Source organism: Hirundo rustica, chromosome 6 (assembly GCF_015227805.2).
Source record: "Hirundo rustica isolate bHirRus1 chromosome 6, bHirRus1.pri.v3, whole genome shotgun sequence".
Classification (NCBI taxonomy): domain Eukaryota; kingdom Metazoa; phylum Chordata; class Aves; order Passeriformes; family Hirundinidae; genus Hirundo; species Hirundo rustica.
This window is the reverse complement of record NC_053455.1, coordinates 33,517,747-33,530,993: the sequence shown is the minus strand read 5'-3', so window position 1 is coordinate 33,530,993 and position 13,247 is coordinate 33,517,747. Positions and strand designations below refer to the sequence as shown.

Genomic DNA, 13,247 nt, shown 5'->3' with positions numbered 1-13,247 from the left:
TCTATTGTTTTTTCATTATTTTGAAAAGAAATTCAAATCAAATAGACTAATGACCCATGCTGGAGAGGCACTGGCAGTGCAGGTGCTAAAATGTTTGTAAATCATAATCTTTGGATTTCAGGCAACTCTCTACAAAAGTTTGTCTTTTGAATAAGTGAAGATTGTCTTTCAGTCATTTATAGCCGTACAGAAGATGGCTTTAGACAGATATTAGCAGCCTGTTACTTGGCTGTCTTTGATTGTTGTCTTAGATGGAGAACTTTTTCTTTAGGCATATTAAGAAAAGGAATTTATGTGATAAAATGAATATGTGTGTTTAATGTCTGCTAAAATATTTTCAGTGAAATCTGCTTTTATAATTTTATAGTTTTTTTTTTTTTTTAGAATTATTGTACATATATCTGCTTTTATCTATGAGGTTTTACAACAAGTATCTGTAGTTGTTTAACTGGTATTTGTTTAACTGCTTAACACAAGAAAACCCTTACCCTTGTACATGTAAGTAAGATTCAGAAAAATTTAGTTGTGTTTCTACACAGAGGGCTTTGGTAACTACTGCATGTCTGTAACGCTCATAAACTGAGTGCCATAATATCACTTCCCCTTGCACTATTGCCCCACCTATGAAACTATGCTAATGAATCAGTTTCTGTCACCGGAGGTATTCGTCATGTAGCAGAGGGAAAAGACACTGGTTATTAAAAATTATTCCCTTTGAAGATTTAGCATTTTACACTTGTATGGGTGTAACTTCTATTTATTGTCTTCACTATAATTAGTTTCATAACCCTCAAATTTTGTTTTAAGGAGGTTTTACATGAAGTAACTTAATCAATCAAAAAATTTTGTACTTTGATTCTACCAAATTTACCTCCCCCCCCCCCCCTCCCCCCCCTTTGCATTGTCTGGTGAGAAAGTTTTATTCAGCTTATTTTCTTCGAGGTCTTATCTTTCACATTCTAGAGTGTGAAATTGTGAAATGAACTAGGTAATCTTCCCAGAATTTGTGGCTCTGTGTGTGTGCAGAGTAACCTAGAATCTTATGTTTAGTTTGTAGGAAACATTCTATTCTTGTCATCCTTAGGCTTGGCTATTTTGTAATTATATAATTTGTAGTGCCAGCTGAGCTGCTTACAGGGTTGTTACACTATGTGACACAGAAGGTTGTGAATTAAATATGACCACTAAACAAAAGAAGAGACAACAGGTGATAAATAAGACCAAGGTGGCTGTCAGCAATTTCCTGGCAAGCAGAGCCTTCAGTGAAGAGCAGTTTTGAGCAGTGTTTTGTAAACAGTCCCTTTAAAAGTACTCGAAAAGGGAAATATGGCAAAAATTGTTTGACAAAAAGGATCAAGCAAAAAGAAAAGCATTAAAAATGATTGAAAAGAGAAAAGAGGTGGGTTTATAAGGTGAATGTCTTATAAGACAATTTTTATAATGATATTTTAATGTTTTATAAAGATCCTTAGATTTCTTGGGAATTGTCTGTTTTGTAGAACCTTGATTAGTGCCTCTGTCCCTTAGGTGAGGCATGCTGGTGGACAATACACCCTGCTTCAAAGCAAAGGTCAGAAGGAGAAAAAGTTCGAATAGGTGATGACCTTATCCTGGTCAGTGTGTCCTCTGAAAGATACCTGGTAAGCTTGTTTATTTAGATAGTGGTCAAATTGTGGGAAAACACAAAGTTCTGTGGGGATATCAGGAGATTGGTTGGGATTCCTGCGAATTATTTTTTTCTAATCTAGGGAGTAATGTCTGGTTGTAGTGCATTTTATTTTTCCACACTGAAAGGGTGGGAGCTGTGTGTGTGTGTATGTGTGTGTGTGTGTGGATGAGTCCCTCCTCCAGAGCAAGACTGCATCCATGCCTTTTCCCCAGAATTTAGAAGAATACTAATTTTAGAAGAAATTTATGTATTTACTTTATGATACATTATCTTCTGTTGATAAATAATTATACTAAATATTTTTGGTGCATACTTTTCATTGTTTCCTGTTACCATTGTCTTCTTTCAGCATCTCTCTGTGTCAAATGGAAATATTCAGGTGGATGCCTCCTTTATGCAGACACTATGGAATGTACATCCTATATGCTCAGGAAGCAATATTACAGAAGGTTTGCAATTTTATTTATTTACACGTGAATATAAATTAGATTAATGTATGCTTTTAATAAAGAGGGGAAATTAAAAAAACCCAAATCCCCTCAGAATATCAACCAAAAAATTTAATGAAAGTACAGAAAAGGAGCTTAGGAGAGAAGAATACTTGAAGGGAAGACAGGGATATACAGATACATCAGCTGGATTTACTGAAGAAAAGCTAAAATGAGTGCTGTAACTTTAGAATAACAAAGATTTAATAGCTGCTTGAGAAATGAAGTTTAGTTTAATTTGGTGGAGAAGGAGCTGTAGAATAACTAAAGACAGAAAACTTAGGTTTTTGCATACAATTTTTCCAATTGCTGTTCTCCCACTACAGATGAAACAGAAGAGAGATAAAGGTACAGGCAAAATGGAAAGCACTTTTCTCAAACCTCCTTTTCCAGTCTCTTAGTTCTGTTTTTTACAGACATCTCCTCAATATACTTTTGGGATGTCACAGTCAGGCATCCTTATGGTCTTCTCTTATTCAGCCTAAATCCTACATCAAGGTTCAGGATTTCCTTCTGGAAATTTTATGTCACTTCATGGTCATGTTTGAGAAGCATCACCTTATTCTGAGAAATGTCTTGCTCTGTACTAAAAGTCTGATACGCTCAGCATTTCAGTGCCACAGATTGTCACTAACAGTGTCGTAGCAAACCTCGTACTTCACCTTCACTGTTTGTTCTTATTCAAAGTATCAGCACTCAACATTCACAAACAAATGTCTTTAAGTTAGGGTCATTTTGTATCACTTGTCTATAAAATTATCATGTATGATATACTAATATACAATAACATATGACAAAATGGAGCTTTAAGGGAACTGAGAGAGATGTAGCACTTCCTGGGGATCAACTGTAGTAAGTCTTGATAGAAGATGACTACCTGTATGTTAGACTTAATTAAGTAGTCTTATTTGAACTATGATTGGGTTTTTCTAAATCCAAGTGGTTTAAATCAGCATCCCACAGTGTTTCTGTACACAGGCCCATAGGAAACCTGTTTCAGAGAGCTAGGTTTTAATTTTAAAATCATATGGGAGATGGATTTTGCTTGTAATACTTTCTGATTGCTTTGGCATGCTGAAGCTGCATATTTAAAAATGGCTGTCTGGGGCCTGCCCTTTACGGGTCATAAATAGAATAGGGATCAACCTGGAAAAGGTGCAAAAAGACCTGGAAAAGAAGCAAAGAGCAAAATCATCCTACAGCAAATTTAAAACTTGTAGCAGATCAAAAACATAATGGGCTGTGTAGAAAGATCATGGAAGACCAGTGGTATATTTTGGATAGCTGAGAAGATCTGGCAGCTAAACTTTGTAAGAGCTTACAGAATTAGAGTCATTGAGGTTGGAAAGGATTTGGTCCAATCCACAGTCCAAGCTGATCCACTAGAACATGCAGTCTAGGAATTTATCTAGACGGGTTTAGACTCTCTCCAGGAATGCAAACTCCACAACATGCCTGGGGAACCTGTGCCACTTCGCACTCACATTCCCCGTACAAAAGTGTTTCCTGATGTTCAAACAGACCCTGCCACGTTGTAGTGTGGGTCCATTGCCTCTGCTTCTGTCACTGGGCACAGCTGAGGAGACTTTGATCCCAAAGTCTTTACAGTGATAAGATCCCCCCAGAGCCTTGCCCCCTCTCCCTCTTTCCCAGTTGTCTCAGCCTTTTCTCATGTGCGACATACACCCGTTCCTTAACCATCTTAGTGGCCTTTTGCAGTATTTGGAACCCTTACACTGTGTGGCCCAGAATTATTTGCATAATCCAAAATACTGCAATCAAAAACAACAACAACAAAAAAACAACGTTAGGGTGGAGTAAGAAGGGAAGTAAAATAACAGAAAGGTACATTTTTCCCCCCACTATTTCTCCGCTTTGACTTTTATATTAATTGGCAGGACTGTACTTGTTAGTTACAGATTTCCTCATTTACAAATTTATGTTGAATCAGCTGGACAGCATGAAAGTTTCCTTCTACCCTTCCTCCTTAATGTGTGTTCTTTTAAAAGGCAGTAACTACCTACAAGGTCAGAACGGTTTGGGCTAGGATCTGATGAGTCATTCTCCTACACCTCCTTTGTCCTTTCTCTTTAATGTGATGCAGAGTGACTGGTTTTTGACCTGTACTCTTTGTGTTAAATGGGTTGGAAAGTTAGTTTCCATTAAACCTAATCTTCAGAACTGCAAAATGTTCTTCGGTCCTCTGTCTCCTGCTGCACCTCTGATTTTGACACAAATGATAAATGTCAGAAGAAATGAATGAAATCATGAAACTATTTTGTATTGAGATCATTTAAACTGTATTAACAGGGAGAAAACTATGGTATTATCTATTTGATTTGGCTTTTACTTAGAGGATTCAATTTCAAAACAATAATTATTTTTGTTGTTTTAAAGAAGTTTTTAATTTCCTTTTCTTTCTCAGAATCCTAATTTTGAGTTGTAAGTGTTAAAAGTTTGCTTTTGCTCTGTCTTCATTTTCAGAAGAAATAATAATTTAAAAAAAGGTACTAAAACCCAGTATGTTTTATATTTGCTCTTGTTCAGTTTCAGTTATGAGTGAAAATTTGGAAAATAGATCTTATCTAGATCTGGAATTTTTTACACTTTCAGGGTGAAAGGGTGTTATTTTCATAGTCAATGTTTTAGCTAATGAGTTAATGAGCCTCTTTTTCAGGGTTTCTTCTTGGTGGGCATGTAGTACGTTTCTTCCATGGCCATGATGAGTGCTTGACAATTCCATCTACAGATCAGAATGATTCACAGCACAAGTAAGTGATTGTGCAATTTTAACACTTCCTTCTTTCAAAAAGGAAACAGGACGTCAGTTGAATTTGAGGTTAAGAAGATTAAACACTTTACATCAGTCCTTAGGCAATGACGTTGTACAAGAAATTGAGACCTACTAAGCAGAAAATCAGTCATGTTGCTGAACTTCAAGCAGTGGATTTTCACTGAGATTTCATCCTGTTTTGTTGCTTGTCTCTAGTTCATACCACTATAAGTAGAGGTAAGAAAGTGTTAGCAGGAAGATGGTAATGTGAAAAAACCACAGTCCCTACAATATCTAAGTTTGGCCTCTACAGTGACTTTCATATTTTTTATATTTAGCACCTTTTTTTTGCAAATTTTTAGCTTTTTCAAATTTGATTAACATATTAAGAAAACTACATATGAGCTAGACTAAAACACTTTTGTATTTAACTTATATATACAGTTGTCAACTATTTTGTTGATTTATTTTTTTGAAATTTTCTGTACTTTTAAATTTTTTGTTAATCAGAAGCAAAGTGAGCTAATAATTTTGCTACACATACCTCCTAGCTTTAAAAATCACATTCAATAAATAAGACCTTTCTACCCATTGTGGTGAATAAGTTATGCTTTAGGTAATCTGATACCACAAGAAACATTCAATTAAGTCAGGTATAAATTTTCCATGTTTACATTTCTATGGAGTAACAATGTCTCCAAGTCCTAAAGAGAAGCCAAACTGAATTTTTTATTGGTGTTCTCTACATTCATGTAAAGAAAAATAAAAAATGTTTTGGCTGTATATGAAGATGTACACAGCTAGTACAAAAATACTGGCAAACATGTTAGGATGCTGCATTCAGACTTATTTTATGAAGGACCAGTTTTATCAAGGTAAAAACAGATGGTGAGCTGCTTCAGTGTGTTCAGAAGTGCTGTGCTTTGCTACTTCTCTTACTTATCTAGAAGTCAGCTATAGCTAATATTAAAACTAATTGTAGAGTCCTATTCCCCAGTATGATGTGATTCTTTATGTAGGGTTGATGTGTACTGTTACTGCCTTGTGATTTATTCCATGATTTTTATGCCAAGTAAATAAAAGGGTAAAATTAAAATGTGTATTTTTCTGAATGAAATCTACATATTTTATAATCCTAAAATTGGAAAAAATGTGAATCCTATATTGAAAATTTTCAAATGTGTGATAGTGATAGATGATTTGAAAATGTCTTTTCTCTTGGATTTACGAGCTGAGTAACAGACATAAGGCCAAGTTTGTACTGTGTCATAGTTGTAGGAGCCATGTTTACATTATCAAAACAAAATAGTTGTTTGTTTCCTTTTCTTTATTTAATTAGTTCTATGCAATTCATTAGGACTTTTAAATAAGTTAAGTTGCACAAGAGTGATTATTTCTTTTTTCAAAAAACAAAAGTCTTATTTTTGAGTGTTTCTGTAAAGAATGCTCTTCAACAATTCACAAAGAGACTATTCTCTGACAAAATCTTAAGGTCTTTTTTTTACAGGCCAAATGGAAATACTTGGGGTGGACATATTGGACAGCGAAAAGGCTAGCTTGGCAAGAAAAAAAAAGATAAGATGGATAGGTGGAATCAAGTAGATGAAAAAAATATTATGTGGATGCTGCTGTGAAAAAGCAGCAATACTTTTTTACATACATACATACTTACTGAAAACAGGTCAGTTACTCTAGTCCAGCGCTGTGTATAGAAAAAGCTGGAAAAATATCTGAAATTTTTAAAAGTACAGACATTAAAAATATAAGAGGTGAACAGAAACTATGACTATATCAAGTGAACTGAACTGTGTCTGTGATACTGAACTGTACCTATGATACCTTTAGAGACAGAATGCTGGAGTTGGGCCAAGGAGAAATGAAGGAAGTCAGAGAGAGTGGAAATGAATACTCAGTTTTGAGCTTAGCTAGGATTTAGACTCTGCCAAAAGTAAAATCTGTAAGGTCAGTGGGACCAGAGATATAGAATGAAAATGGAGAGCTCCAGATAGTTATTGTGCATTCAGTATATTCAGAGAATCACGTCACAGCCCAGGTTGGAAGTGACCTTGAAGATCAAATTCATAGAGTCTGGAAATGAAGATGAGTTGAAAACTATGGCTTTTTCTTTGGTTTATTTTTTTTCTAGAGTACCAATACATTTTCACGCAAGGTAAGGTGTGTAGGGAGTATTACTAGCTTTACTATGAGGAATATTTATTCTTACTCTTCTGGTGAACTAAAGTTTTGAAATACTTAATATCACATATGTGCTCTTAAATGTGACTCAAGTAAAGTAGAGGTGTAAATACAAGTCCATCATTTTATAAAGCTGCTGGGTGCAAATGATTTGCTCCAGTATACTTCATGATTCTTCCAGGATTGTATTGGTGTTGCTCAAGAAAGAGACCCTTAAGTGTTCTCAGTAGGAGAAAAGGTGTAGAAATACTTGCTCAGATATGAGAAACAAAACTTTTATTTTAAAAGCTGATTTTCAGGTCCCATAGGAGCAACACCAAACACCTTTTTAAATTTCTGCCTGCTAGCTGTCAAAAGTAGCTAAAGAATTTGACAATATGGAAAGCCAGTTAAAAGTCTGCGTTTCAAAATGCTACTTTAATTCAGCTGTATGACAGCTAGATTTTGACATCTTTATGCATGTATTTGCTGCATTCAGTCAAGTTTACCAGAGCAGGAAGGCAGATTTTAAATTACCTTGCTGCACATTTTTTCAGACACTTAAGTACAATAGAAGATCCAGCTTCTGTGCATGCTAGGATGGATTAGTCCTTGTCAGAGGAATAACATGTAAGAAAGTTTTTCATCTTTTGGTAGGCATTCAGACCTTTCCTATTATCCATTATATTTCCTATACTCATTATAAATGAGAAAGTTTATACAAATTTGGTGATTAGATGACAAAACATGAATGATTATTAAGACATTTAAAACTTCATGTGAACAGGGCTAATCCACCATAGTTTTTCTTTGTTTGTATTTCATTATTGAGTAGACTATTAGTTTCTGCACGAGAAAACATTACTAACCCTCAGCCTCAGGTTCAAGAAAACCAAATTAGAGTAAAGGTGTAATCCTTTCCCTTCCTGTTCATTATTTCTCTGAATGCATTATCTGTTTTGTAAGGATTATAGTACAGAATTTTTGTTATCACCACAATTTTTTTTTCACTTTAATAAGAATTGCAGACATTATTTTAGGAATGAAATCTCTGATGTCATGTTCTTGTTTTCATCTGAAAATGTACATCTTTATTTTAAAATATGGTATGTATTTAGAACCATTGTTAATGTAGATTAATATTTTGGGAACTGTAGGAATTATATATTTTTATGGCTGATTAAATGACAGGAAAAGTTTCCCAGCCACTTTCAAAGCTAAGCATTTTATCAGCTCTTAAGAGAGACTACCCTAATGGAAGTGATCTAATTTACCTGGAACATTTGGAATGTTTGTCATAGTCTCACTAATGAGTAGAAATCTTCTATCCTTTCAGTGATATTTGTTTACTAGGAGAAACGTAGTGAGTCATGTACAGTTTCCAGAGAAGTTATAAATACAATGTAAGCACAAATAAACACAAGAAAATGGTCATGTGAATCTTTTCTGTAGGAAAGTATTCTATGAAACTGGAGGAGCTGGCATTCGAGCACGGTCATTGTGGAGAGTAGAACCCCTGCGAATAAGGTACGGATATTTTGTAAACTTTTTTGGTTAGCAACTTTTGCTACATTAATAGAAATTTAATTGTTGCAGACACGGCAGAATATTTATCTGCCACACTTTATGATATGTGTTAGTAGGCTCTTTATCAATAATAAAAAGCAATGTATTGAGATAAAATAGACTTTTTCTGTCTCCCATATCAAAAGCAGCATTGCCTATGAGATATGTGTACTTAGCATTGCTTCTTTCCAAAAGCATTCCTAGTTTTACTTGGAGCTTTATAAGCATGAGTGGAAATAAGAGCAATAATGGCCCTTCTGTGTTTCTTGGGGTTTTTATTTATTTTTTTAAAGATTATCTCCTTCTTATGTGATTATGTGTCTGTAATTTCCCTGCAAGTGAAATTTCAATATCTATCATAAGAGTATGTATAGCCTTTGATGGCCATCTGAACTGTGTGTTTGTTTTACCCTTGGTGTGTTTGTGATTGTAAGTGAAATACCCTCATAACTAACTCAGATGTAGGAAAATTCTGTGTAAAGTTGAATCCCCACTTAGTTTCAATTTGTTTGTTTAGTCAGTGAACTAAAATACAGTAGTTTATTTACATATGTAGGAATTTTTTATGGACACCATATGTAGCTCCCTGATGAGACGGAGAGAGGGTGTAGAAACAAGAAGATGGAAGCCATTCCAGGGTTCCTTCTGCAAATGAATTAACAGTTTTGCATCTGATTTAATGCAAGTATTAAAATCAGAACCAAAAAGGGAATACATATATATAGCATATTCTATTTTCTGAACACCTTTTAAAACCGACAGAAAAATTCTAGTTTTGCTTACTTTACTTAAACTATTTTTTTATGTCTCTTATGTTTAGCTGGAGTGGAAGTAATATCAGATGGGGGCAACCTTTTCGTCTTCGACATATTACAACAGGAAAGTACTTGGCTCTGAATGAGGATGAAGGAGTAGTAATATTAGACAGAGAAAAGTCAGACACAGCATCAACAGCCTTTTGTTTTAGAGCATCAAAGGTAAATGAAAACCATGCAAATTTGTTCTGAATGTGGAGCACTCAAATACTAAATCTGAATTGTTTCAACAACTGTGTAAATTACTTGTAATTTCTAAATTGAAGCTAATTCTAAGGATTGTGCATTTAAATTCAGATTTAAACAGCCACTGTCAAGAATAACAAAGGTTTCATGGAGGAAAAATAAGGGTGATTAATAAACTTTAGAATAAACTAAACTGTTACCAGTTTAAAAAACAAGATTAAAACCAAATACACTGCAAGATATAGTGGTTTAAAATGAATATTTTAATAATTATCGACCTATTTTAGATGGATAGAATTTCATTAGAGTGTTACATGTTCCAGCTCTATCAGTCATAATTGAGTTCAGTTGAATTCAGTTCAGTTGCTATTCTTTATGCCGTGTGCTGATAAGAACTGAACTCAAATTTTTTCTAAATGTTAGGCAAATGAAGTCAGTAATTTCTAAACCATATGTTTTCAAATTATGCTCTTTAGTGAGCTGCTAACTGCATGTTATTAGCTTTTTCATTGTTTCCAGCTGGGAAAAACAAGGGAGAGACAATGAAGAATGGTTATGGAGGTAGGCAAAATTAATAACTTTTTTTCCCAAGGAAGTGAAAGGTTTTATAATCAAAGATGGATTAAAGTTTTTATATTCTTTAATGATTTTACTTATAAATAGTTGCCATAGCTATTACAATGGAGTTTTTTATTCACTATGAAAAGCTATATTTTCTATGTAGTTCTGAATGCTACGTGATCATTAAGAAAAAAGAAATCCCAAAGTGAAAAAGTATCTTTAAAATTAGTTATACACTAGATAAATCTAACAGTAGGAGTATTGACAAATGCTAGACTTTTTTTAGTATAATACATCGAATACTTCTTTTAAGCATGTTTAAAGTAATGATGTTTATTAGTGTGACAGAGTATGATATTTCATGAATTTTTATTTTAGCCAATCAAAATAATTGAAAAACTGTCAGGAAATTTTCTTAGATTGCTAAGATTTACTTAGCACATAGTTTTTCATTTTTTGTTCAGTGTGAAGGCTACGTACTATAGAGTTTACATTTGATGTTGTGCTGGGGCATTTACTACAGCTGTAATTTTTCCCGTTAATGGGAAATCATTGATAAGAATGGTGAGTACCTCAGGAGTGCCACAGTGACTGGTTAAACTTTGAGTTAAATTCCTTTGATATATTCACTGCCTAATTGAACACTAGCTGTTCTACTGTTTTTCAATATTTTAATCTATGCATATAAATATATAAATTTTGAGCATGTAAACTTACTGGTTATGTATACACATTCATAAAATTATTTCTGTTACATTGAGTAAACATTCCCTCTTTTCTTACTCTTTTTGTTGAGGTGTGCCTCAAAGGCACAACTAATGAAATTTAGTGCATTGTCCAAAATGGCTAAGCTGAAGTACAGTAGTCATTAATTATGCAGAAGTCGTTCATGCCTACTATTTATACACAATATGGTTGTTAATGTACATTTTCTATATTAAATGCAGGCTCAGTGTCTCATCATCCTGTCCCATTTGTGCTGTGCTATACAGAAAAGAATGTTTGTAGCTCATGATAGGTTCTGAATATGGTGCCAAGAGCAAGGATTGTTATTTATTGTTCGGGCACATAAGAGCTTCAATGTCCCATCGTTGGAGACATTACTGTTTCCAAAGATATGGGGAACAAACAATGATAACTTTCCTGAAGAAAGAAAGGTGATGTTTGAGAAGACAATAAACTCCAAAGATTGACCTGGACTGTAAGAAGAAAAGGGCTCTTAAAGCCAAGTACTGCTTGCACACAGATGGTAGGGGAAAAGGACCATAGATGCAATAGATAGACTAGATATATGCAGGTGTTTTTATCTTAATTCCTGCATAAATGTACTTGTAAACATTTTATTCCTTCATTTTCTCAACGAAGAAATCTTTTCATTTGCATGTATCTTAACACAGCATGAATTCAGGAAAATTTCCAGATATCTGTTCAGTGTCTTCCTGTCCAGTTGTGTACAGATTCTTAAAAATAGGGTGCTGTATACCTGTCTTGTTACAGCAGTCCCAACCCTTAGGGTCATAGAATAATTCTGATTGAGAAGGACCCTGGAAAGCCATTTAGTCCAGACTTTTGCTCCAGTTAGGGTCAACACCAGTTCAGACCAGGTTGTTTACAATAAGCATTGCTGCTGAGTATCCAAGAGGAAATGAAACATTTTTTCATTGTGGGAATCTTTCCAGTTTGGAAGCCAGCAAAAGGGTTTTATAGGAAAGTTATTATCTTTGCCAGAAAGCAGAGCTATGTGGATATGCAAATCCTCAAGGCTACCCAGGAGCCTGTAACACACGACTTAAATAAAATCTTATTTTCCAGCAGTTGTTATAATGACCCTCTGGTTGAAAAATCATCTTAATCTTCAATATTGTTACATTCCACTTCAGCAATCATGTGTGTTCCTCACTTGTCAAAACCTATGATTGCATTCATAGTGTATTTACTTTCACTGTTTCTTATCCTTCCCAGATGGATAACACTGGAAATTGAAACACTAATTTTGAATTATAAAATTCAAATTAGAGTTTTCCTTAACAAGTTTTTACATAAATAAGAACAGAAGGGAACTTTAAAAAAAGTTAAGGTATATGCTAAAGAACAATATTGTGCTGATTTCAATGAAAATAACGTATGTAATACGTGCTTGTTTTGCTTCCTAATTCCTGCAAACTAATTATACAAGCATCAGAAATTGATGGACAACCTCCCCCTCCAAATTAAATCTTTTATTGGTTTTAACATACAGCTTACTTTTGACCAAGTTTTAAAATTTGTACCTTTATATTTTAAGGCAACAGATTTCTAATGCCTTGTGACAACAGAGATAGCAGTCCCTCTACACCAGATGGAATCCTGTTTTGAAATGGGATGTTCTCATTCCAGCACAGTACTTGGCTCAGTATACACTGCTAAGGAGAATCTTGCGTCTGCTTACAAATTTCCTTGAGACTAAACACAGTGCAAACAAGAGCATATCTAAAAATAATTGTTTATTTTAATTTGTGTAGCCCAGAATTAATATTTGAGATTTCATATTTTATTTTTGTGGTAGTATGTAAAATCGACAACGAAGAAGTTATTGGTCTAGTCTTGGTAAGTAACATTCTGACACATTCAAAAGTCACAGATGACTCATGCAGAAGGATTTGATATCGTTTTAATATTACTGCCAACATGTAGCTGTCTTAGGGACTCAACATGGCATAAGGTTGTCGTAATAGTATGGTACTAATCATAAAGTTTAATTTGGTTTTGTAGCAAGATCATAGGTATTGCAAAGGCCTTTATCTACATTTGTCTCTAAAAGTTCAAATACTTATTTTTAAGTTAATATTTTATACTAATAATTTCCCAGTAACCACTGCTTTTCAAATGCAGTATTAAACTGTCTTTTCTATTTATTTTTTGTGGGAAGAGAAAACAGAAGGTGAAATGAAAGTAACTTTTTTTTTTCCTTGCGTCTCCTGGAATGTACAAATGTATAAAGCAAAGTATACAGAGTGCAATAATACCACTAGCAA

The 13,247-nt window shown here is 34.2% G+C and overlaps 1 protein-coding gene across 13 annotated transcripts in view; it reads left to right on the top strand.

Moving 5' to 3' along the window:
• The window catches only part of RYR3 (ryanodine receptor 3), a 194,929-nt gene that overhangs the window by 50,363 nt on the left and 131,319 nt on the right, over positions 1–13,247 (top strand). For all 13 annotated transcript variants that reach the window (XM_040067396.2, XM_040067397.2, XM_058420965.1 and 10 more), the window contains exons 6-10: positions 1,528–1,640; positions 2,019–2,118; positions 4,835–4,928; positions 8,558–8,632; positions 9,492–9,648. In XM_040067396.2, coding sequence (XP_039923330.1) covers positions 1,528–1,640; positions 2,019–2,118; positions 4,835–4,928; positions 8,558–8,632; positions 9,492–9,648 — 539 coding nt within the window. The remainder of the gene's footprint in view (positions 1–1,527; positions 1,641–2,018; positions 2,119–4,834; positions 4,929–8,557; positions 8,633–9,491; positions 9,649–13,247) is intronic.